At 37.4% G+C, this 23,500-nt stretch overlaps 1 protein-coding gene across 5 annotated transcripts in view; it reads left to right on the forward strand.

Moving 5' to 3' along the window:
• TTC21B (tetratricopeptide repeat domain 21B) overlaps positions 1-22,779 on the forward strand; it is a 77,475-nt gene extending 54,696 nt beyond the window's left edge. For 4 of the 5 annotated variants that reach the window (XM_010602858.3, XM_010602859.3, XM_064287044.1 and 1 more), the window contains 6 exons: positions 52-213; positions 1,501-1,696; positions 6,315-6,539; positions 12,105-12,225; positions 20,602-20,669; positions 22,233-22,779. In XM_010602858.3, coding sequence (XP_010601160.2) covers positions 52-213; positions 1,501-1,696; positions 6,315-6,539; positions 12,105-12,225; positions 20,602-20,669; positions 22,233-22,310 — 850 coding nt within the window. In that variant the 3' untranslated portion in view covers positions 22,311-22,779. The remainder of the gene's footprint in view (positions 1-51; positions 214-1,500; positions 1,697-6,314; positions 6,540-12,104; positions 12,226-20,601; positions 20,670-22,232) is intronic. The other variant, XM_023542872.2, reaches the window with a different exon arrangement.
• Positions 22,780-23,500: the final 721 nt, after the last annotated feature.

Below are 23,500 nucleotides of genomic sequence, written 5' to 3' on the forward strand. Positions count from 1 at the left end.
AGTGATTGAAATAAGTGATTTTTGTACTTTTATTTTTTGACATCTAATTAGGTATACTGGAGAACCAAACGACGCCCTTCGGCATTTTAATAAAGCTCGGAAAGATAGTGACTGGGGCCAAAATGCCCTTTATAACATGATAGAAATCTGTTTGAATCCAGATAATGAAACTGTTGGAGGTGAAGTATTTGAAAATCTGGATGGAGACCTGGGGTGAGTAGTGCTAAATGCAATTAGCCTTGTTTTCTGTGTTTGTTTCAAAAACTTGTTTGGGATAATAAGCAGGAATACTTTACAAAAGAACTGAATTCTAGGATAACATTAATGGAAGGTCAGATGAATTAATCATAGCCAGCATAACAGTTCTCTGAAACTGATACGAAATGCTTTTAGAAGATTTCCTAAATCACAATAGACATTTTATGAAGACTCAAAAACCCACTGAAGTCGAGTCAGTTCTAACTCAAAGCTGCCGTACAGGATTGAGTAGAACTGCCCCACAGGGTTTCCAAGGCTGTATATCTTTATGGAAGCAGACTGCTACTCCTTTTTCCTGCAGAGTGGCTAGTGGGTTCAAACAGCCAGACTTCTGGTGAGCAGCTGAGCACTTAACCACCTTGCCACTAGGTTTTCTTATTTTTTAAAGACAGTCCCTTAAGTACTGTATAAAAAATAGGATAAGTCGTAGAATTTGATTACTTTGACAAATATTGTCCGTACAAGAATAGTAACTGCTTAACAAGTGGTAGTTATATACCAATGCCTGTGGCATGTATTGTATGCAGTATCTCAGTTATTCCCTACAACAGTATTGTGAAATAAACATTCCTATTATCCCCATCCATTTGTAAAAATAAGAAAATTGATACTGAATACTCAAATTGTTACTGTATTTGAAATTTATAACTTTTCGACAGATACGTGGTTTCTTTGCAGAGAGGCAGCATAATGGGAATAGACTTTGTATGTCTGACAAACCTAGGTTTAAAATCCAGGTTTTTCACTTAGGAGCTGTGTGAGCTTTGGCAAATTATTTAACCTGTTTAAGCCTCAGTTTCCTCATGTAGAATGGGTTTGACATGGATTAAATGAAATGATAGAGCGTTTGGCACATAGTAGGTGCTACAGCAGGGTTAGTGTCCTTTCTCTTCTGACATTGTTTGATAATGTCTGTGATTTAACTTAACAAATCATACAGCGCATTCTAATTTTATATTAATGAAATTAACACATTACCATATGTAGATCTTGTCTGATTTTTGTCTTCATGCTGAATTGTGTTTTATCAAGACTGCATTTTGTTTGAAAAATGCATTGTAACGGCACTTCACTTTATATTAAAAAAAATTAGGAGAGAATAAATGACACTTTTCAAAAAGGATTACTTTTAAGTTAGCGATGGAAGTGAGAAAGCCATGTCTGTTAAAGCTCTAATTCTAATATCAATGGATTTTACTTCTGAGTAATAGACGTAAGAGATTTATTTTTAATTGTTTACAGCAGCTCAACTGAGAAGCAAGAGTCTGTGCAATTAGCAGTGAGAACAGCAGAAAAGCTCCTGAAAGAACTAAAACCTCAGACCGTTCAAGGTCATGTCCAACTTCGCATACTGGAGAACTATTGCCTGGTGGCTACCAAACAGAAGTCTAATGTTGAGCAAGCATTAAATACCTTCACTGAAATAGCAACATCTGAGGTTAGTAGATTTTCTTTTCAACTTAGTATTGTCTTTCCTTGGTAGTATAGAAATATGTATTTTGATTAGCTGTGTATTTTCTAAAAATTGTGTTAATTACATATTATTATTAAAAATTATATACATGGTTTGGCATAGTTTTACACAATGTACTTTTGTTTCCAGAAGACAGTGTTATTCTTTTGATGCATTTTTGATACATTTATCTCTGTTGGAATGTTGGATTCTTGAGAAAGGGAATTCTTCAGAAAGGTGTAAAGTTAACTCTCAAGGGAACTACTTGATCCTCTGGAGAATTTCTGTGTTGTAGATATAGCCTGGGTTAACTTACTAAGTCAGAAACCTGGCTCTCTTACTATCTCACCTTTTCACTTATGTCAACTTGGAATTTTTCCAACTCTAGGCTAAATGAGATCAGTGCTGACAAACTTACAATTCAGGCATACTAATAATGATATTGTTATTTAACAACACTAAAATAACCCCTTGAATCTAAAATGAAAACTTATTATCCTTTTTTATCATTATTCTTATGAGAATCTTACTCCTCTCTTCACCCCACTCACATCCACCTCCCTTTTTGTTCTCTGGGTGTTAGGTTTTTCCATCCCCACACAGTGTAGTATTTCCTTAATTACATGATATTAAGAAAGAACTTCCAGGTAGCTACTCCATCAGCGGTTGGCAGTAGCTTGTTCTGAGTATGCTCATTGGGTTTTGTATTTGTTCTTCCACTCTACAATGTCTTAGGCCACTGAAAACGCAAATCATTTTATGTTTCTCAGAGAATACACAGAATTTTGCTGTGTTTTCTTGTGGTTCTAAGGTCACAGTTATAGCAAACTACGACAGCCCTCCTACAGTAACCCTCTCTTTCCCTGAAAGGGAGGCCCAGACCCTGGAGGAGATTCAGATGCTGAAGAAGTTGGGAGACTACAACTCCTATTGCCATTTGGGTGCGAGTATATAGGTGGCAGCTTTATTATCACTGAGCCTCCCCTAGTAATAAACAGCAAAGTAACATCATCAGCAGTAACGTCAGAGCACAGTCCTTCTACAGACACTGGAGCAGTGTTCTCAGGGGTGTGCTCTGCTGAACTGGTTGTGTAGAAGATGGATGACAGCTGCTGAATGAGCAGAGAGCAGCAGTAGGACAAGCATATATGTCTAAGAAAATGTAAGAACATAAAGCACAATTTCAAGTCAAGTGTCACAGCTGCTGAATGTTGTGAAGTGGCATTCTGTCATATAACAATGAGCAAGGTTATTTTGAGCAAACCTGTTGTTTCAACTGTGAAATTTGAGAGAGAAAGCCAGAAGCAGTGAGTTACATTACAACTGTTGCCTAGAAAAACTACACCGGTTTTCTATGTTGATGGGACTGCATTTTTTTTTTCCATTCTTACATTTGTGACTGGTAATAATACTATCCTGAAATCCGTTCTACTAACCAGCTTATTTGTTATCCAAAAACTGATGCATGAGCTGAAATTTTATAAAAACTGAATTTTATCTTGTGTGTGTTTTTTTTTCTTTTAACTTATGTTTGTTGTTGTTAGGTGCCATTGAGTCGATCGTGACTCATAGCAACAACTGAACGAGGCACTGCCCGCTCCTGGGCCAGCATCATGATCATTATGCTTGAGTCTGTTGTTGCAGCCACTATGTCAGTTCATCTCATTGAGGGTCTTCCTCTCTTTCATGACCCTCTACCAAGCATGATCTCCTTCTCTAGGGACCGGTCCCTCCTGATAACATGTCCATAATATGTGAGACAAAGTCTCGTCATCCTCATTTCTAAGAAGCATTCTGGGTGTACTTCTTCTAATCCACATTTTTTTCATTTTTCTAGCAATCAGTGGTATATTCGGTATTCTTCGCCAGCACTGTAATTCAAAGGTGTCAGTTCTTCTTTGGTCTTATTCACTGTCCAGCTTTCACATGCTTATGAAGCAATTGAAAATATCATGGTTTGGATCAGGTGCACTGTAGTTGTCAAAGTGACATCTTTGCTTTTTAATACTTTAAAGAGGTCTCTTGCACCAGATTTGCTCAGTGCAACACGTTGTTTGGTTTCTTGACTGGTGCTTCCGTGGGTGTTGATCGTGGATTCAAGTAAAGTGAAATCCTTGACAACGTCAATATTTTCTGATTATCATAGTGTTACCTATTGTTCCAGTTGTGAGAATTTATTGTTATCTTTCTGTTGAGGTGTAATCGATACTGAATGCTGTAGACTTTGATTTTCATCAGTAAGTACTTCAAGTCCTCTTCACTTTCAACAAGCAAGGTTGTGTCATCTGCATATTGCAGGTTGTTAATGAGTCTTTCTCCAATCCTGATGCCACATGCTTCTTCATACAGTCCTGCTTCTTGGATTATTTGCTCAGCATACAGACTTAATAAGTATGGTGGAAAGATAAAACCTGGATGCACACCCTTCCTCGTTTTACATCATGCAGTGTCCCCTTGTCCTGTCTGAATGATTGCCTCTTGGTCTATATATAGGTTCCACATGAACACAGTTAAGTGTCTGGAACCCCCATCCTTTGTAATGTTATCCATAATATGTTATGATCCACACAGTCGAATGCCTTTTTAGGTTGCATATATTCAGTATAATGAATATTTATTGAGCAGTGTGTACGGAGCACAGTGGGAATCACAAAGATAGACAATGTATAGTCCCTTTCTTCAAATTTTTCATAGCCTCAGGAAGATGAGACAAGCATGCTGCTGTAATACAAAGCAAAATACATTGCATTCTATCCTAAAGTTGCAAATAGAAGTGCTGTAGGAGACAATATAAGGAGAGTAGATAGACCCTTTTGTAGAGAAAGTATCATTTAAGAAGAACCAGGGTAAACAGTTTTCACAGGGAAAGATGGAGGAAGCTCACTCTAGGTAAAGGGGGAAATGTGAAAGGCAGGCAGGGAGGCAGGAAAGCAGAGGGTATATTCATAGTGCTATGAGAGATTCAGATTGATTGAAAAAGAGGCATATGGCAGGAGGTCTTGGGAGGAAATCGTGAAAGATACACAAAGCCTAAACTAAAGTGTTTCTACTCGTTTCATCACATCACCTTGAACCATGAAAGTATATTGTTTATGGTGCACGTATATTGTCCACATCTAAATCTTGTCTTTTGTGGTCTAAAATGATTGCAGTTTAGAGTAACGGAGAATGAAAGACAGAGAATAGCTGGCTGAATGTTTTAGGATGCCTACGCTAGAAAAGACATCATGGGTCTAATGTGCAGAGGTTAGAACTCAGGGTTGCAAATTTTAGAAACTGTTCTTTTAGTTCACTCAGGAGTCATCAAGCTATGAGGAATTGATTTATTCTAATCAAACTCAAGGTATGTGATTTTAAATTTAGAGAGCTTGTTTTTTTTAATGTATAGTGTTAGGTGTTTTTACTATGTGAATAAATGTGAGACATTTTCAAAGAACTCTTGTTAGGCCATCCTGGGACTTGGCTGACAATTACTTAAGAAGCCTCTATTTTCTTTCCCCTTCTAGCACTATGGTGGGCATGTTTTTAAAATTCTCAACACAGTGCTCCTGATAGCTGCTACCAGTTGATTGGATTTGAAACTCAAATGGAACCTTTTTACCATACCTTACTTAGGAAAACAAATTGTACATTAGAAGATTACTGATGAGCATATAGTTGGAGCCAAGGAAATTTTATATTCCTAAAAGCTGTTTTCATCAAGTACTAATAAATTGTCCCTCTTTATTCTAGAGTTGTTTTTTTTTTTTTTTTTTGTATTTTAAACAATGCTTCCTCTTTATAAAAACATTCCAAACCCTCTGCTAAACTTTAAGAAGTACCCCAGCTTTATCAGGTCTATACACGTTATTGCCTAGTTAAGTTAGTTTTCTTGATAGGTAGCAAGAGCCCCTATTTTATACCAGCTCTTGTTAGCTTGTTGTGACATTTTCTGACCTTAAACTCTGTTCTAAAAGAATATCATGTTTTACAGACACTATCAGGAAGTTGCAGACTCCAAATCTAAAGGCATATTTTAAGGCACGAGCTTATTTCATATGATTTCCAAGTGGTTAAATTAATTACATGCCTTATAACGTTTCATTAGTCAAACTTCATTGGGAGGAGAGGCCTTTTGAATAAAAAGAAAAGAAAGTGATAGAAATCAATGTGGATAAGGAATATCATCATCATTTGGGGGTGAATAATTCTTTTTGTTATTATTCCTGATTGCAGGTGGAAGAACTAAGGAACCGGAATGACTCTTAAACTAGTCAATAAGAATTATTTTGAAATAAAATTTTGTTTGTTTTTGTCTGTTTTTGCACAAAATCATATTAGCCACTCAATCTCATTAATAACTGGTTCAGACTAATTGTCTGAAATTGTATGGTTATGATATCTGTGTAGTTATTGGATTATCTCTACCATACCGTAGTCACAGTACTCTGGACCATAGTTTCACAGGATGAGAGTCACAGTCATCTGTGATGGAACCAGAAATCGCATTCCTCAGTCAGCGCTTACATCATGTAGTGCCTGCTACTGTCCACACGTTTTTCCTTTCAAACAGAACAGTTAAATGTTTGTGTATCTGGGAGTATGAAGTTTTGTTTTCTTACAGAAAGATCATATTCCAGCACTTCTGGGAATGGCAACAGCTTATATGATCTTGAAACAGACTCCAAGAGCCAGAAACCAGCTAAAGCGGATTGCAAAAATGAGTTGGAATCCTATTGATGCTGAGGAGTTTGAGAAGAGCTGGCTGCTACTTGCTGATATTTATATTCAATCAGCAAAATACGACATGGCTGAGGAGCTATTAAAACGGTGCCTGCGTCATAATAGGGTAGGTTGATTGAAGGGTGAAAGATAATTTTTAGCTTTTGTTGTATAGGCTTTTTATAATTATTGTAGAGCATTGATTCATTTCCAAGGATTCCTGTTTGTTTTTGAAATTAAATGATTTCTGTTACACAATCAGGAGATAAACATTAATAATGAGAAAGAAGCCATTTGCCCATGACAGCAAAGGAAAAATGATTTATGCAGGTTTCAAGTTTCAGCTGTGGTGATGCCCTACTTACCGGAAGTGTTTTTGGAATGTTAAGCGTTTGCCTGTGATTATCCATCTCATTCCAGAACTAATGAAAATTGCAGAAGAACATTAATTGCAGACGTCTGTCCCTCTTTTTAGAAAATACTCTTGATGACTTTACTGCAGCTGCATGTCACTTCCACATTGTAGAATACACTGTGCATAATATTTTGTGGAGGAAAAAATATTTTTAGCTTTCAATTTGATTGATTTAATAAAAAGTCCTTTTCTTTAGGTATAAAAGAAAGCCCTGAGAAATAAAGGGTTTTTTACTGAACACTGCATTTTGGTGTTTCAATTACAAAAAAAAGTATGGCTTCTTACAATAATAATTTTTTAAGTTAAGAATTTATGTTGTCATTTACGGAGAAATAATTTACTTGAAAACTTGAGGATATTTATCTTTACAGATTAATATCAGTTACTTCAAAATCTTAATCATATTATACCTGTATATTATTATCTTGGAGTAAATTAGATTACAAATGGATCATTTGTTTTTCTAAAAGATGAGTTATGATCATCCGATACTATTAAGCTACTTTCTTAGGAACCTTAAAAACCTAAAACATCAAACCATTTGTGAATTTATATTCTAAATGATCAATTACATGCAATTTTAAGTTAAATTGGCCTTAAGAAACAGAGGAGGCTCATTAATAGACTTTGAAAAATCTAAACTGCCAAAGAATAGCTGACCCATACATGCTTGGTCTAAGCTTAAGCAAGATTGCAAATGAAATTAAGGTTGTGGAAATTAAATTAAGAATTTCAGTTTGCTGGAATGCTGACATTACATGGTTGAATATGATGGCTACTTCAGAGATTTCAGTCCTGCTGATAAGACATGTAGATACTGGAAGCACAAGATCCAGAAACTAGAGCTTAGAAACCTTGAAGTATGGAGTTAAAAAATAAAGAAGTGACCGAACCGGACCTGGAGCAGGAAAGATAGATGACACTAGACTGTCTTGTCATACCAGATGGTAAGGAACTATGATTACAGTCCCGTGAAGGACTCAGGAACCAATCTGAAGACACTTCCACTAGCCAGAGTTGGAACAGTTTAAATAAGAATAATAACTACAGTGGACTAAAATACATCAAATACATTTAAATCTGTTAGTTCACAAAGATCCAAAATAGAAAAAAGAATTCTGTTTCATCACCACAATTATGCTTATGGATTTACTGTTATTTCTAACTCTGGCAAATAAAGGGTAAAATTAAGCATTTGTCTTGCCTTTCCTGCTTGAACTGTACTACTGCATAACCAAATAGAGAAGAAGTTTCTCATTATAAGTGCTTTCTAGATAATAAACAATGAATGATAAGAGTATCACCATTTTTCTACCCTGATGAATTAATGACTTTGTGATAGCTTCATAGAGAAAGAATCAGACATTATGTACCTCCTGATACTTACAAGGGTCCTGGACTGCAGTGAGGTGAGGAAAGTACTTGCTTTAGTTTCAAAATTTAAGGGCTCACCAAAAAACTCAGTGATCAAAAAAAAAAAAAAAAGATAATGTTTTAATGCAGTTTTTTAAAAAATTAAAAAGAAATTCATGATGAACCAAGTATTAAAATGTTCAATAAATAAAGAGGATTTGACAGTGCTGTGCCGAACCATATTGGAGCCTGAAGCAAAAGGCAGAATGTGTGCCCCAATATCCATTTCTTTTTTTATAATAATTTTTATTGTGCTTTAAGTTTACAAATCAAGTCAGTCTCTCACATCTAAACTTATATACACCTTACTATATGCTCCCATTTACTCTCCCCCTAATGAGTCAGCCCACTTCCTCCTTCCAGTCTCTCCTTTTCGTGACCATTTGGCCAGTTTCTAACCCTCTCTACCCTCCCATTTCCCCTCCAGACAGGAGATGCCAACATAGTCTCAAGTGTCCACCTGATGCAAGTAGCTCACTCCTCATCAGCATCTCTCTCCAGCCCATTGTCCAGTCCAATCCATGTCTGATGAGTTGGCTTCAGGAATGTTTCCTGTCTTGGGTCAACAGAAGGTTTGGGGACCATGACCGCCAGGGTCCTTCTAGTCTTAGACCATTAAGTCTGGTCTTTTTATGAGAATTTGGGGTCTGCATCCCACTGCTCTCCTGCTCCCTCAGGGGTTCTCTGTTGTGTTCCCTGCCAGGGCAGTCATTGGTTGCGGCCGGGCACCATCTAGTTCTTCTGGTTTCAAGATGATGTAATCTCTAGTTCACATGGCCCTTTCTGTCTCATAATTACCTTGTGAGCTTGGTGTCCTTCATTCTCCTTTGATCCAGGTGGGTTGAGACTCATTGATGCACCTTAGATGGCCGCTTGCTAGTGTTTAAGACCCCAGACGCCACACTTCAAAGTGGGATGCAGAATGTTTTCTTAATAGATTTTATTTTGCCAATTGACTTAGATGTTCCCTGAAGCCATAGTCCCTAAACCCCTGCCCCTGCTTTGCTGACCTTCAAAGCATTCAGTTTATTCAGGAAACTTCTTTGCTTTTGGTTTAGTCCAGTTGTGCTGACCTCCCTGTATGGAGTGTTGTCCTTCCCTTCACCTAAAGTAGTTCTTACCTACTATCTAATCAGTAAATAACCCTCTTCCACCCTCCCTCCCTCCCCCATCTCGTAACCGCATCTCGCATCTCATAACTGCAAAAGAACCAATATCCATTTCTTAATGGGACGGGAAAGAAAAATTACAATAAATTTAATTTGGGGTGTAAATAAAATATTTAAATTTTAAAACATTTCATAAGTTTTAATATACCTACTTTTCATTTTTTTGATATTCTTAATTGTTCTAGAAAAAGTGAGCAATTAAGAAAATACATAAATGTGTATAGAGAGGTAAACATTTTCCTTTTACCCCAGACTCCAGTGTGGCTCTGCATGCACTGATCTATAGTTCCTCCCTTCTTCTCCCAAATCAAAATCACCTAATTACAATTTCTAGGAAATATCAACGAAATAGGAACATACTATGTAACACCACTGGGATGCAGTCAACTAGATCTAGGCAAGCATTCTGATTTCTGTTAACAAATAATTTGTAAAAAAAAAAAAAAAGATGGCGAGGAAACCTTTAGACTAAAAGAGACTGGAATTTTAAAATGGGTAAAGGACTTGAAAAAGAATTTCTTCAAAGAAGATATACAAATGGCCGATAAGCACATGAAAAGATTCTGAACACCACTAGTCATGAGGGAAATGCAAATCAAAACCACAATGAGGTACCACTTCATACCTACTAGGATTGCTGCTACCAAAAAATGGGAAAATAAGTACTGAGGAGGATTTGGAGAAATTCAAGTCCTTGTCCATTGCTGGCGGGTATGTAAAATGTTGAACCTCTGTGAAAAACAGTTTGGTGGTTCCTTAAAAAGTTGAACATAGAATTACCATGTGACCCAGCAATTCCCCACTCCTAGGTATATACCCAAAATAATTGAAAGCAGGGACTCAGAGATATTTGTACCCCAATGTTCATTGCAGTATTATTCACAATAGCCAAAAGGTGGAAGCAACTCAAGTGCCTATCAGCAGAGGAATGGATAAACAAAATGTTGTATATACATACAATGGAAAGAGAGACTTGAGAAGCATTCCAGCCAACCACAAAGTGTGGACCTATACGGATCATTATTCTAACAAACTGTAAAAAAAAATATGCTATTGAGAAAATTCAGAAGTTGAATACTGGCTGGATATTTGGTGATACTAAGGATAAATTGTGATTATGTTTAAAGAAAGAGTCCTTATTTTTTGGAAATGCACACGAAAATATTTTTGGATGAGTTGATACAAAAATGAAGATTATTTTCTGATAATACATAAAGGCAGAAGTGGAAGGGAAACCAATGTAACAGGATTAGTCATGAGTGAATTGTTGATGCTAAGTTATGGGTTCATGGATTTCATTTATACTGTTACCCCTATAGTTGTATGTATTTGAAATTATTCATAATAAAAAATATGTGTGTCATGGGTTGTGTTGTGTCCCCCCAAAATATGTATATCAGTTTGTCTAGGCCATGATTCCCAGTATTGTGTGATTGTCTACCATTTTGGCATCTGATGTGATTTTCCTGTGTTGTAAATCCTACCTCTATGATGTTACCCAAAAGCCCAGTGCCGTCATATAAGTGGCAGTTGTGTTAGTGAGGGAGAACTCAACTGTAAGATTGGATTGTGTCTTGAGGCAATCTCTTCTGAGATATAAAAGAAAGAAGTGAGCAGAGAGACAGGGAACTCATGCCACCAAAAAAGCAGTGCCGGGAACAGAGCTCATCCTTTGGACCCAGGATTCCCAGACACAGAAGCTTCTAGTCTAGGGGAAGACAGAGAGAGTAAACTTCTGTTTGTTAAAGCCAACCACTTGTGGTATTCCTGTTACAGCAGCACTAGATGACTGAGACAGTGGTGGTGGTGTTAGGTGCCGTCGAGTTGGTTCCAACTCATAGGGAACCCGTGCACAACAGAAGGAAACACTGCCTGGTTCTGTGCCATCCTTAAGCAATTGTTATATAGCCTGAGCTCATTGTTGGAGCCACTGTGTCAGTCCATCTTATTGAGGGTCTTCCTCTTTTCCACTGATGCTGTACTTTGCCAAGCATGATGTCCTCCACTGATCCCTCCTGACAACACGTCCAAAGTATGTAAGACGCAGTCTCACTATCCTTGCTTCTAAGGAGCATTCTGGTTGTACTTCTTCCAAGACAGATTTGTTCATTCTTTTGGCAGTCCATGGTATAGTCAGTATTCTTTGCCAACACACAATTCAAAGGCGTCAATTCTTCTTCGGTCTTCCTTATTCATTGTCCAGCTTTCACGTGCATATGATGCATCAGAAATACCATGGCTTGGGTCAGGCACCCCTTAGTCTTCAAGGTGATATCTTTGCTTTTCAACACTTTAAAGAGGTGCTTTGCAGCAGATTTACCCAATGCAATGTGTCGTTTGATTTCCTGACTGCTGCTTCCATGGCTGTTGTTTATAGATCCAAGTATTACTTGGATCCACTTGGACTGAGACAACACAGACACACACGTACACACTGTGGGTGTAAAATACACATGTCCTCGCCTCTTTCCCTGGTAAATCCTGATTCTTTAGGCTTGCGATGTAGCTTAGCATCGGAATCTTTTATTAATTTTACGATGTTGCATAGATGATTTGATTGCTTGGTCAAGGTAGAAAACCATTGTTTTATGTGCCATTTAAATAGGTTGATATGGTTGATCTCTATAGTCATAAATATCCCATAAAATCTTAGTGGTATTGAGTTTAATCTATTCATATATTTTCCATTTTTCAGTCTTGCTGCAAAGCTTATGAATATATGGGATACATTATGGAGAAAGAACAAGCATATTCAGATGCTGCCTTAAACTATGAGATGGCTTGGAAACATGGCAATCAGACAAATCCAGCAGTAGGTGAGTAACAGATTAGACACTTTCACAACAAACTTGCATTTTATTTATAAATCTTTAACTGTATTTAATTGATTTCAAAACTAAATATACAGTAAAAGTAACTTTTGTGAACCTTTCTGGAAAGAAACATCTGACTTAGAAACATCTGACTTACGGACAACTCATGCTTGAGAACAGACTGCCATAAAGTCTATTATATTAAAAATTTGAACTAAATACAATGGTTCATAATAATGGTTGCGTGTACTACTTTGTGACGTTCCTGAAAACATCGAGCGGATTGAAAGTATTTCTTAAGTGTTTCACATGCATAAAAAGGTAAAATATATACTGTATACAAAGACAAACATTTGACTAACTGATGCAAAATAAGAACCATATGTACATACTCCGACTTACGTATACATTTAACTTAAAGACAGATTTAGAAATGGATCTCCTTCGTGACCTGGGGACTTTCTGTAACAGATTCTTAGCTGCTGGTAGTTATTAAGTATAACTTCCTGAAGTTCAACCATGTGCTCAGTCACCTTAGAGTATGTCTAGACTAATTCTACCCCTCTCTTTCCCTTTCCTCTATGCTGTTTCCAAAATGGTAGTATGGAAAAAAGTGTTCCATTGTCAGTCATGCAGGAAAAGATTGTGTTAAATCAAGTTATACAAGTGTCTGTACTGCAGGACTTCTCAGACCCTTTAAACACTAATGTATATTGTGACCATGGAACATTTTTCCTCCTGTAAGTCTAGAAGCATCTTCTAGTTTGAGTGTTTGTGGAACATTAGTTTGAGAAATGCTAGTCTGTCAATTTGTCGTACTGTGGGAGGTTGCATCTTGCTGTGATGCTGAAAGCTATTGTCACAGGTATTCAAATAACAGTATCGCTCATGGCGGACAGGTTTCAGGTGAGCTTAGTCTGGAAGACTAAGACAGACTAGGAAGAAAGACCTAGCAGTCTACTTCCGAAAAGAATTAGTCAGTGAAAACCTAATGAATTACTATGGAACATTGTCTGATATAGTGCCAGAAGATGAACCCCTCAGGTTGGAAGGCACTCAAAAGACGTCTGGGGAAGAGCCTCTTCCTCAAAGTAGAGTCGACCTTAATGACGTGGATGTAGTCAAGCTTTCGAGACCTTCATTTGCTGATGTGGCATGACTCAAAATGAGAACAGCTGCAAACATCTGTTAATAATCGAAACGTGGAATGTATAAAGTATGAATCTAGGAAAATTGGAAGTTGTCAGAAATGAAATGGAACACACAAACATTCATATCCTAGGCATTAGTGAGCTGAAATGGACTAGTATTGGCCATTTTGAATTAGATAGTCATGTGGTCTACTACACCAGGAATGACAACTTGAAGAGGGATGGCATTGTGTTCATCGTCATAAAGAACATTTCAAAATCTGTCCTGAAGTACAACACTGTCGGTGATAGGATAATATTTATACACCTACAAGGGAGACCAGTTAATACAACTATTATTCAAAGTTATGCACCAACCACTAAGGCCAAAGATGAGGAAATTGAAGATTTTTACCAACTTATGCAGTCTGAGGTTGATTGAACATGCAGTTAAGATGCATTGATAATTACTGGTGTTTGGAACGCAGAAGTTGGAAACAAAGAAGGCTCAGTAGTTGGAAAATATGGCCTTGGTGATAGAAACGATGCCAGAGAGCTCATGGTGGAACTTTGCTAAACCAACCACTTAGTCATTGCAAATACCTTTTTTCAACCACATAAACGATGTCTGTACTGTGGACTTCACCAGATGGAATACGCAGGAATCACATCGAGTACATCTATGGAAAGAGATTATGGAAAAACTCGATATCATCAGTCAGAACAAGGCTAGGGGCTGATATGCAAGTTCAAGTTGAAACTGAAGAAAATTAGAACAAATTCCAGAGAGCTAAAATAGGACCTTGAGTGTATCCTACCTGAATTTAGAGACCATCTCAAAAATAGATTTGATATGTTCAACATTAATGATAGAAGACCAAAGGAGTTGTGGAATGACATCAAGGACATCATAAATGAAGAAAACAAGAAGTCATTAGAAAGACAGGAAAGAAAGAAAAGACCAAAATGGATATCAGAAGAGACCCTGAAACGTGCTCTTGAATGTCAGGTTGCTAAAGCAAATGGAAGAAATGATGAAGTAAAAGAGCTGAACAGATGATTTCAGAGGGTGGCTCGAGGAAGACAAAGTAAAGTATTATAATGACATATACAAAGACCTGGAGATAGAAAACTAAAAGGGAAGAACATGCTCTGCATTTCTCAAGCTGAAAGAACTGAAGAAAAAACAAGCCTTGAGTTGCAGTGTTGAATACTTCTATGGGGAAAATACTAAACCATCCAGGAAGTATCAAAAGATGGAAGGAATACACAGAGTCACTATACCAAAAAGAATTGGTCAATGTTCAACCATTTCAAGAGGTAGCATATGATCAGGAACTGATGGTACTGAAGGAAGAGGTCCAAGCTGCACTGAAGGCATTGGTGAAAAACAAGGCTCCAGGAATGGATGAAATACCAGTTGAGATGTTTCAACAAACAGGTGCAGCACTGGAAGACCTCACTCATCTACGTCAAGAAGTTTGGAAGACAGCTACCTGGCCAACCAACTGGAAGAGATCCATATTTATGCTTATTCCAAAGAAAAGTGACCCAACTGAATGTGGAAATTATCGAAAAATATCAAATGCAAGTAAAATTTTGCTGAAGATATTCAAAAGTGGCTGCAGCAGGACATTGACATGGAACTGCCAGAAATTCAAGCCAGATTTAGAAGAGGACGTGGAACCAGGGATATCATTGCGGATGTCAGATGAATCCTGGCTGAAAGCAGAGAATACAGAAAGGTATGTTTTATTGACTATGCAAAGGCATTTTACTGTATGGATCATCACAAATTATGGATAACATTGCAAAGAATGGAAATTACAGAACACCTAATTGTGCACATGAGGAACCTGTCCATAGGTCAGGAGGTAGTCATTTGAACAGAACAAAGAAATACTGTGTGGTTTAAAGTCAGGAAAGGTGTGTGTCAAGGTTGTATCCTTTCACCATACCCATTCAGTCTGTACTCTGAGCCGATAATCTGAGGAGCTGGACCGTACGAAGAAGAATGTGACATCAGGATTGGAGGAAAACTCATTACGAACCTAGGCTATGCAGATGACACAGCCTTGCTTGCTGAAAGTGAAGAGGCCTTGAGACGCGTACTGTTAAAGATCAAAGACCCCACAGCCTTCAGTATAGATTATACCTCAACTTAAAACAAAAATCCTCACAACTGGACCAATGAGCAACATCATGATCAATGGAGAAAAGATTGAAGTTGTCAGGGGTTTCATTTTACTGGGATCCAAAATCAACACCCATGGAAGCAGCAGTCAAGAAATCAAATGACATGTTGCCCTGGGCAAATCTGCTGCAAAAGACCTCTTTAAAGTGTTAAAAAGCCAGGATGTCAGCTTGAAGACTAAGGCACACCTGACCTAAGCCCTGGTGTTTTCAGTCACTTCATATGCATGTGAAAGCTGGACAACGATAAAGAAGAGGAAGAATTGACACCATTGAATGGTGGTGTTGATGAAGAATATTGAGTATACCATGGATTGCCAAAAGGATGAGCAAATCTGTCTTGGAAGATGTATAACCAGAATGCTCCTTAGAAGCAAGAATGGCGAGACTATGTCTCACATACTTTGGACTTTATCAGGAGAGATCAGTACCTGGAGAAGGACATCATGCTTGGTAAAGTAGAGGGTCAGTGAAAAAGAAGACGACGACCTTCAAAGAGATGGATTGACATAGTGGCTAAAATAATGAGCTCAAGCCTAATAAGGATTGTGAGGATGTCCCAGGACCGGGCAGTGTTTTGTTCTGTTGTACATAGGATCGCTATGAGTAGGAATCAACTCGATGGCACTTAACAACAGCAACAGTCTACAAAGTCCCTAACAAATGGACATCTGGAATTGTGAGAGTGCTCATGTCATGCTCTTCTTGTGTTTCTTCATATTGAGCTGAAATAGGCTTCATGGAAACCACCTAGGTCTGTTTTTGGAGCAACCCACACTACCCTTTCCTTCTTACAGATGGAAACCAAAAAAAAACCAAACCCATTACCACCGAGTCAGTTCCAACTCATAGTGACTCTATAGGACAGAGCAGAACTGCCCCATAGGGTTTCCAAGGAAACAGACTGCCACATCTTTCTCCTGCAGAATGGCTGGTAGGTTCAACCCACTGACCTTTCAGTTAGCAACCGAGCAATTAGCCACCGCTCCACCAGACCTCCTTTCTTACAGATAATGGTCTGTTTATCGCAGATGTGTCTCATGTGTCTCCTAAAGCCTCTCTTCTTCAAGATCAGCCTTAATTGCTTGTGCAGCCTCCATAAGACATGGTTCCAAGTCTTTCACCTTCGTCATTGTTGTCTCCTGGAATCTCTAAAGTAGTGTTTCGCAAACCGTGTTTTGGAATACTTAAAGAGGTATTAATAGTTATTGTTAAGAAAAAGAAACAATCTGGGTGTAGGGTGTTGAATTTTACAGCCAAAGAAGTTTTGAAAATGCTGTTCTATTTGTCCATGTACCCCCTGACCTGTTGTAACCAGAAATAAACAAGTTCTTACATACGATTTGGCTAATTGTAGGTGTAATCAATCTTTATTTTTGATTAAGTAGTTTCTAGTTGTTAATTCAGCCTGAGATGGCTTTTAGCAGCCATGTCACAGTTTGGGCTCAGATCTAATTTGCAGTCAGCTGGGTCACCTTCACTTTAATTGCAATCAGTTCAGTTCTTCCCCGCATCTAATGTTGTTCCAGGACCCGTTATTTTACTGGGCAGGTACAGAGCAAAGGAGTTCACATGTGCTGATGGTGTTCTTCATTCCCAGGAATTCAGGTTACATAGAAAATGGGGCCTAAAATCAACTTGTTAAAATAAAAATAGCTTAAATACCATTAAAATATATGTAGTTTTGACACTATTGCACAGAAGGATTGCATTTAGAAGTTAAAAAATGTAAATGCTGTGTTTCTTGGAAGACTTCAGCAAATTTACAGATCCAACTCACAAATGGTTTCATTGCGTCGTCTTTGGTTTTTATAGATGGTTTTATCAGTTCCTCCAGCTTTTTGTTAGTAAGCATTTCTTTGAGACCCTTAGTGAATTATTTTGTTTCTTCCTTAAGGTAGCCAATGCCTGGCCAAATTAACAATGCATTTTTCACTTTTTCATTTGACAGAAAACTCTTAAAATCATGGTCGTGTTCTATAGAATTCAGACTTGGTGGTTTCAGGCTTAACTGTTTCCACTGTGAAAGGCACCAGGAAATGAGGTCCCTGCTTCTCCCTTCATGCTTGTTCTCGGGTAGAGGACAAGTGGTAGACTACCTTATTTGTTTTCTTTCTCTCTTTCTGTTTCTCTCTTCTCCCCCTCATCCCACATAATTGAATTCTTAAAAGTTTGACAGGTACACTGCAGCTGTAACGTAAATTTCTTGCCTTTTCTAGCCCTTTTGTTCTCTCTCAAATATTTTGAGCTAGATGATCTATCAAAATTCTTCCACTATTAAAATTCTGTAATTCTAATTCAGTGTTAAACAGGGAAAAAAAAAAAGTCATTGCTGATATTTGTGTGGTGCTCTGAAGTTGTTAAAATCATTTCACAAGAGGTATATGTCATTTGATTTTTAAAATTATACTAAAAAAAGGAGGAGTATTTCCATTTTATAAATGAGGAAACAAATTGACAGGCGAAGTGACTTGCCTAAGGTCCCAATACTAAATGGGAAGCTAGAAACTAAAACTAAGTCCAGGTTTTTTGTTCTAGTTCCCATGTCAGCAATATTTAAATGACACTTCAGTTGTTTTCCTTTTTTTAAATGTCACAACTCTATTAATTTATTTTAGAATTCCATGGTGATGACATTGAATTTCCTTCTCCGAAACTTACTCTCTTCATCTTGGGTAGTTCTACATGCATGCATATGTGTATAAAAGCAAATATTGTAAATTTTAGATAATTCTTATTTCTTACATTTTGTGGTGACTCTTACCATCTGATTATATTATCTAGTAGTTATTTTCAAGCATTTGATTGAAATTTTAATAACTTGTTTTGGTACAAAGAATAGCTTTCAAAGTTCTTTACTTCATAAGAGATAAGGTGAACTATTTATTAGTTACCTATTACTTTGTATTGTGTTACAGCGTATTGATGGAGCACACTGACACTGTTACTTATCTCTTCCTTAGTTTGCTTACTCTTTTACTAAACAACGATCATTTAAGAAAATCTTAAAACTTCTAAATTGTCAATATTTGAAATATGACATCTCTGTATCAGTAATTGTGATAATTCTTACTAGTAATTGATCGGAATGTTTCCGAGCCTTCCAGAAGTTATTATATTTATTGGATGTTTGCTTACCGTGTCCTATCTTTTTGTTTTGTTTTGATATGCCCAGATAGGCTGGGCGTATGAACTACTTTGGTTATTGATGTCTTTGAAGCTTTCATGTCCTGTCACCAGGTGGTTAGAGCTGCTACCAGGTGTGTGAGCCCAGGAGTCCATTTCCTTTTCTTGTGTGGATTCAGTTCAGGTATCTGGGTCTTCAGCCACTGACTGTGTGGTGCAGGTTTTTGCCTACAGTCCTAGAGGGACAGGGCTATGTAGGGGTGATTGGAGTAGGCACAGGTATCTGGCTGCAGTAGCGGACTATGTGCTGAGCAAGGTAGGGGGCTGATGGCCGCCCCTGAGTGCTAGGTGAAAGGCCTGTCCCAGTCACCTGGAGTGCATAGGTGGGTGAGTTTTGCAGCAGGACACTGGGCATCCAGTGCTGTTGGCTGTAAGGACTGGGAGGCACCACTTATCCTTGGACCCCTGTCCTTGGTCGCTAGGTGAAATGGGTGAAGCCGCCAGGCCTCAGGCCCCTGATATGAGTGGGTGAGGACCCTACTTAATGAGCAAGGCAGTGTCAAATGTCATGAATCCCACCCCCACCCCCAACTCCCCGCTCTGGAGGCTCTTGCAGACTCTCCACTGCCCAGTCCCTCCCGATGCGGTGAAACACACCCTGAGTGCCCCTGCTTGCCTCAGCCCTCCTGTGCCAGCCCATCTAGCCCGCCGGGTGCCAGCTAGCTCAAGTCTGGTACTTCTTCACTGCTTCTGAACTGAATCTCCCTGCCATTGCTGCTCAGTCCGAATCCTCAACTTTGTCTTTGATGTTCAGGGCTCCTAGGTCTCATATATAATCGATTCACTTGTTTTTTCTGGTCATTGTTTTAAAAGGAACTGCAGGAATTGTCTGACTCTTCTGCTATCTCGGCCCCGCCTCTGATACAGAATTTCTGAAGACTGACCCACTGCTCTGTGCCACCCCTCCACCTGCTCCACCCTCTCACCATATATTTTAGGTTCTTTTGGTTCATTATATATCCTTCTCCCACTGGCACTGGCCTTTACATGGGCAGTTCCCTGTTCCTGAACATGTCCTTGCTTCCCATCCCTTTGGCCTGGTTTATGCCTCATCCTTCAGATCTCAAACATCCCCTGACACCCACTTCCTCCCCAACCAGGTTCCTTAGTACAGCTCTCTTGGGTTGTATCTTTCATTCATAGCATTTATCTCAGTTTTGAAATGAAATGTTTACTTACGTAATTGTTTAAATATTGTCTTTCTCCTAGAGGGGCACAACAGCCCAGGGGCAAGAACTAGAAGGCAGGAGAGGACAGGAAAGCTGGTAATAGGGAAGCCAAGGTTCAAGAACGGGAGAGTGTTGTTGGCATGTCGTGGGATTGGTTCAAGAATGTTACAAAAACAATATGCATACTAATTGTTTAATGAGAAACTAGTTTGTTCTGTAAACCTTTCATCTACAGTACAATAGTAATAATAAAAAAATACAAAATAAACAATGTTTTTGTCTACTAATAAATTGTAAACCTCATGACTGGAGGAACCAGTTTGCCTGACATGTTAGGTATTGAAATCTTCACTGTGTAATTGAATAGCTGTGTTGTCATTTACTGCCCTATGATGAGTTTTTACTATAATCTAAAATAAATGAGACTTCTAGTAGGTCATAGACAGTTATGGCAGTCTTCTAACCCTACAATGTGTCCATGGCCATCCTTTGTTCCAACTCCATTTACTTTTCTATTTGTTCTACTTTTATGCCAGTCCACCTTATACTGTCACATCGCTTCTCTCTACCACAGTTCAGTCACCAACCTCTCTTAAGAGTCCTCTAATGAGTAAGCAAACTAAGGAAGAGGGCATAAAAAGGTATACTGGGAATGTGCTCTGTAAAATTTTATTATGATTTTTTTTTTTTTGTCTTAACAGGGTACAAACTGGCATTTAATTATTTAAAAGGGAAAAAATATGTGGATGCAATTGATGTATGTCACCAGGTAAATACTTAAATTTAGATTTCTTCAGAATTTTCAGATGCACAATTTTCTACTTTTAGTTAATCTTAAGATGAACTTAGCCTATGGTAAACATATCATAAGTATATCGTTTATCCATAGGTGGAAAACCGAAACCAAATCCGTTGCTGTCAAGTCAATTCCAACCCATAGTGACACTATAGGACAGAGAAGAACTAACTGCCCCATAGGGTTTCCAAGGATCGGCTGGTGGATTTGAACTGCCGACCTTTTGCTTAGCAGCCAGACACTTAACCACTGCACCACCAGGGCTTCTCCATAGGTAGAGGATGTAGTATTTCAGCTAAATGACTGATCAGATACATCCTGGAGAGATTAGCTATTTTAAAAATTTAGAAAATAATAACATTTACGTAAATCAAACGTGTTTTTAATTTGAGCTAAAATAACAATATTTTTATGTGTATTTAAAGAAAAATAAAACTTAATCTTCGAGTCAGAAAGTATTTGAAGATTACATATATTCTCTATGTCATTGTTCTTGTGAATATGTGTGAGTCTGATAATTGGAGAATTCCGATTTATAAATTAGAGATAAAAGGTATTTCTGTAATTCAGAAGTCAGTCAATTACATTTCTTGATCGCTTCCTAAAATGGCAAATATTTAAGTTGCAGTGTTAGCAATGACAGAATTTCTTTATATGTACATCGTATCACTGATACAAGGCATTATACTAAATGTTGAGAGGAACTCCAAGCATGTATAAAAGAATTATGTAATGGCCCTTGTCCCAGATAGCTGTGGGATCATTATAAGCATCATTATAGTAAATGCTTGTCCTTAGTGATAGCTATTGATTATTGAGGCTTTTTGTAAGTCAATATTTCTCATTAAGGTTAAGGTTATACGTTAATGTAAGGTTATATAATAGAATCATTTACGGAGTTTTTTTTTATTTTTTAAATGTGCTTCTTCCCACCCCTGATTTCAGTTGTTGTTATTGTTGTTAGGTGCCACTGAGTTGGTTCCAACTCATAGCGACCCTGTAAGATAGAGTAGAACTGCCCCATAGGGTTTCCAAGGAGCAGCTGGTGGATTTGAACTGCCAACGTTTTGGTTAGCAGCCAAGCTCTTAACCATTATACCACCAGGACTCCCTGATTTCAGTAGGCCTGGAAATTTGTATGTTTCAAAATTGTCATAGGTAAATCTGATGTGTGCTGCTGGTTAAAAATCATTCTCTAAGGGTTTATTAAATATAATTCATAAATAACTAAATTATAAAAATGTTTTAAATTATTGATACATAATTATTTTCTGCAATTGACATATTAAAGAAATAATGTATTTGTTGTATTTTCCACATGATATTCTTATTTTACTGTTATTGCCTAATTACTATTAATATGAATGAGTTATTTCATAGCTTATATCACTTTTAAAAAGTGTTATTGTAATCGTCATAGTATTAGTACAATGAAGTCTCTGCTGTGATGCTCATTTCTAGTAAGTTTTGTAGCTCCCTAGGACTTGATAATTAATTACAAGTTCTTGTTTGTTTTATTTTTTTTAAATCTTGCAGGTTCTTGAAGCACATCCAACTTATCCAAAAATCAGAAAGGATATACTTGATAAGGCCCGTGCGTCTTTGAGACCTTGAATACTATCTTAATTTATTGATTAAACAGGAAATGAAGGGAATCTGGTTTTTAGCTCTTCCAGTTCAAAATAAGTTTTTTTAGTGTGTTGTAATAAAAGCATACTTTCCTTTCTCCAGCAGAGGTTGCTGTTGTACATGAAGAGCTGTGCCAAATTGATGTTTTATCATGAAGAAGTTGAATGAGGGCAGGTCTATTTGATTGACTCTCTTGTGGTTAGGTACAGACTTGGCTCTCCAAGGTAGAGGTTATAACCCATTCAATAGAGTATTTTGTTAAAATCTAATTAATTAAATATAACCCTATATCTTTCTTTTATGGAGTATTAGTTATTTCAGGAAATATATTTAAAACTTTATTGTTCTCTGTTAAAATTTTCGTAATGTTTTATCTTGTTTCAAAGATTTGAGCAAATTTTATTGTAAATTATGAAAAGGAAATATATATTTTAATAAAGATTTTATGAATTCATGGCTTGTATAGTTTTGCAACATCTGCATAAGCTACCCGTGTAATTGCAGAAAATGTGACTTTCTTAAAAAAAAAAATTTTTTTTTTTTTTTTTTTTAAGAAAATTATAGAGAGTGTGCATTTCCCTTTTGTTGATCTCGCTCTTCTTGCTCTCAGTGACAATGTGGTCTTAAGAAATAATCAGTGTCTGTAATCAGTTTAAATAGGTAAACCCTTATAGCAATATTTATCCTTATCCCAGAAGACTGGGCCTTTTGGTGTAATTTGAGACACTGTAGTATCTGCTAGAAGGGGACAGGGTGACGAAATGTTTTTGGTAATCAGGGAGTCACAGAGCACACCATGTGAAGAAGCGACTGCTTACCCTACTATGCCTCGCAGCACCCCTTCATACTGAATTTAACCTAATCTTATAATCAGTAACATTATTTTTAATTTTTAATTTATGGTCTGCATTTTTTCATTTTGTCTACAAAAAATCCAAAAACAGTCTTCAATTTTATTTGCATTTGCAATAAACAAAAGGTATCTTTAAAAGTCATTTGCTGCTTTTTAAAATTATTCTGTTTCTTTCTCCTAAACAACATTCTCTTATTTCTAATCAGTTCTCCAATTTTCCAAAGTCCTTTTAATGCCAATTATATGTTATAAAATTTTAATCATTTTTCTTTTTCACGTACCTTTTGTCTACGGCATGTCACAAAAAATGTTTACTAATAGC

Source organism: Loxodonta africana, chromosome 6 (genome assembly GCF_030014295.1).
Source record: "Loxodonta africana isolate mLoxAfr1 chromosome 6, mLoxAfr1.hap2, whole genome shotgun sequence".
NCBI classification, from domain to species: Eukaryota; Metazoa; Chordata; class Mammalia; order Proboscidea; family Elephantidae; genus Loxodonta; species Loxodonta africana.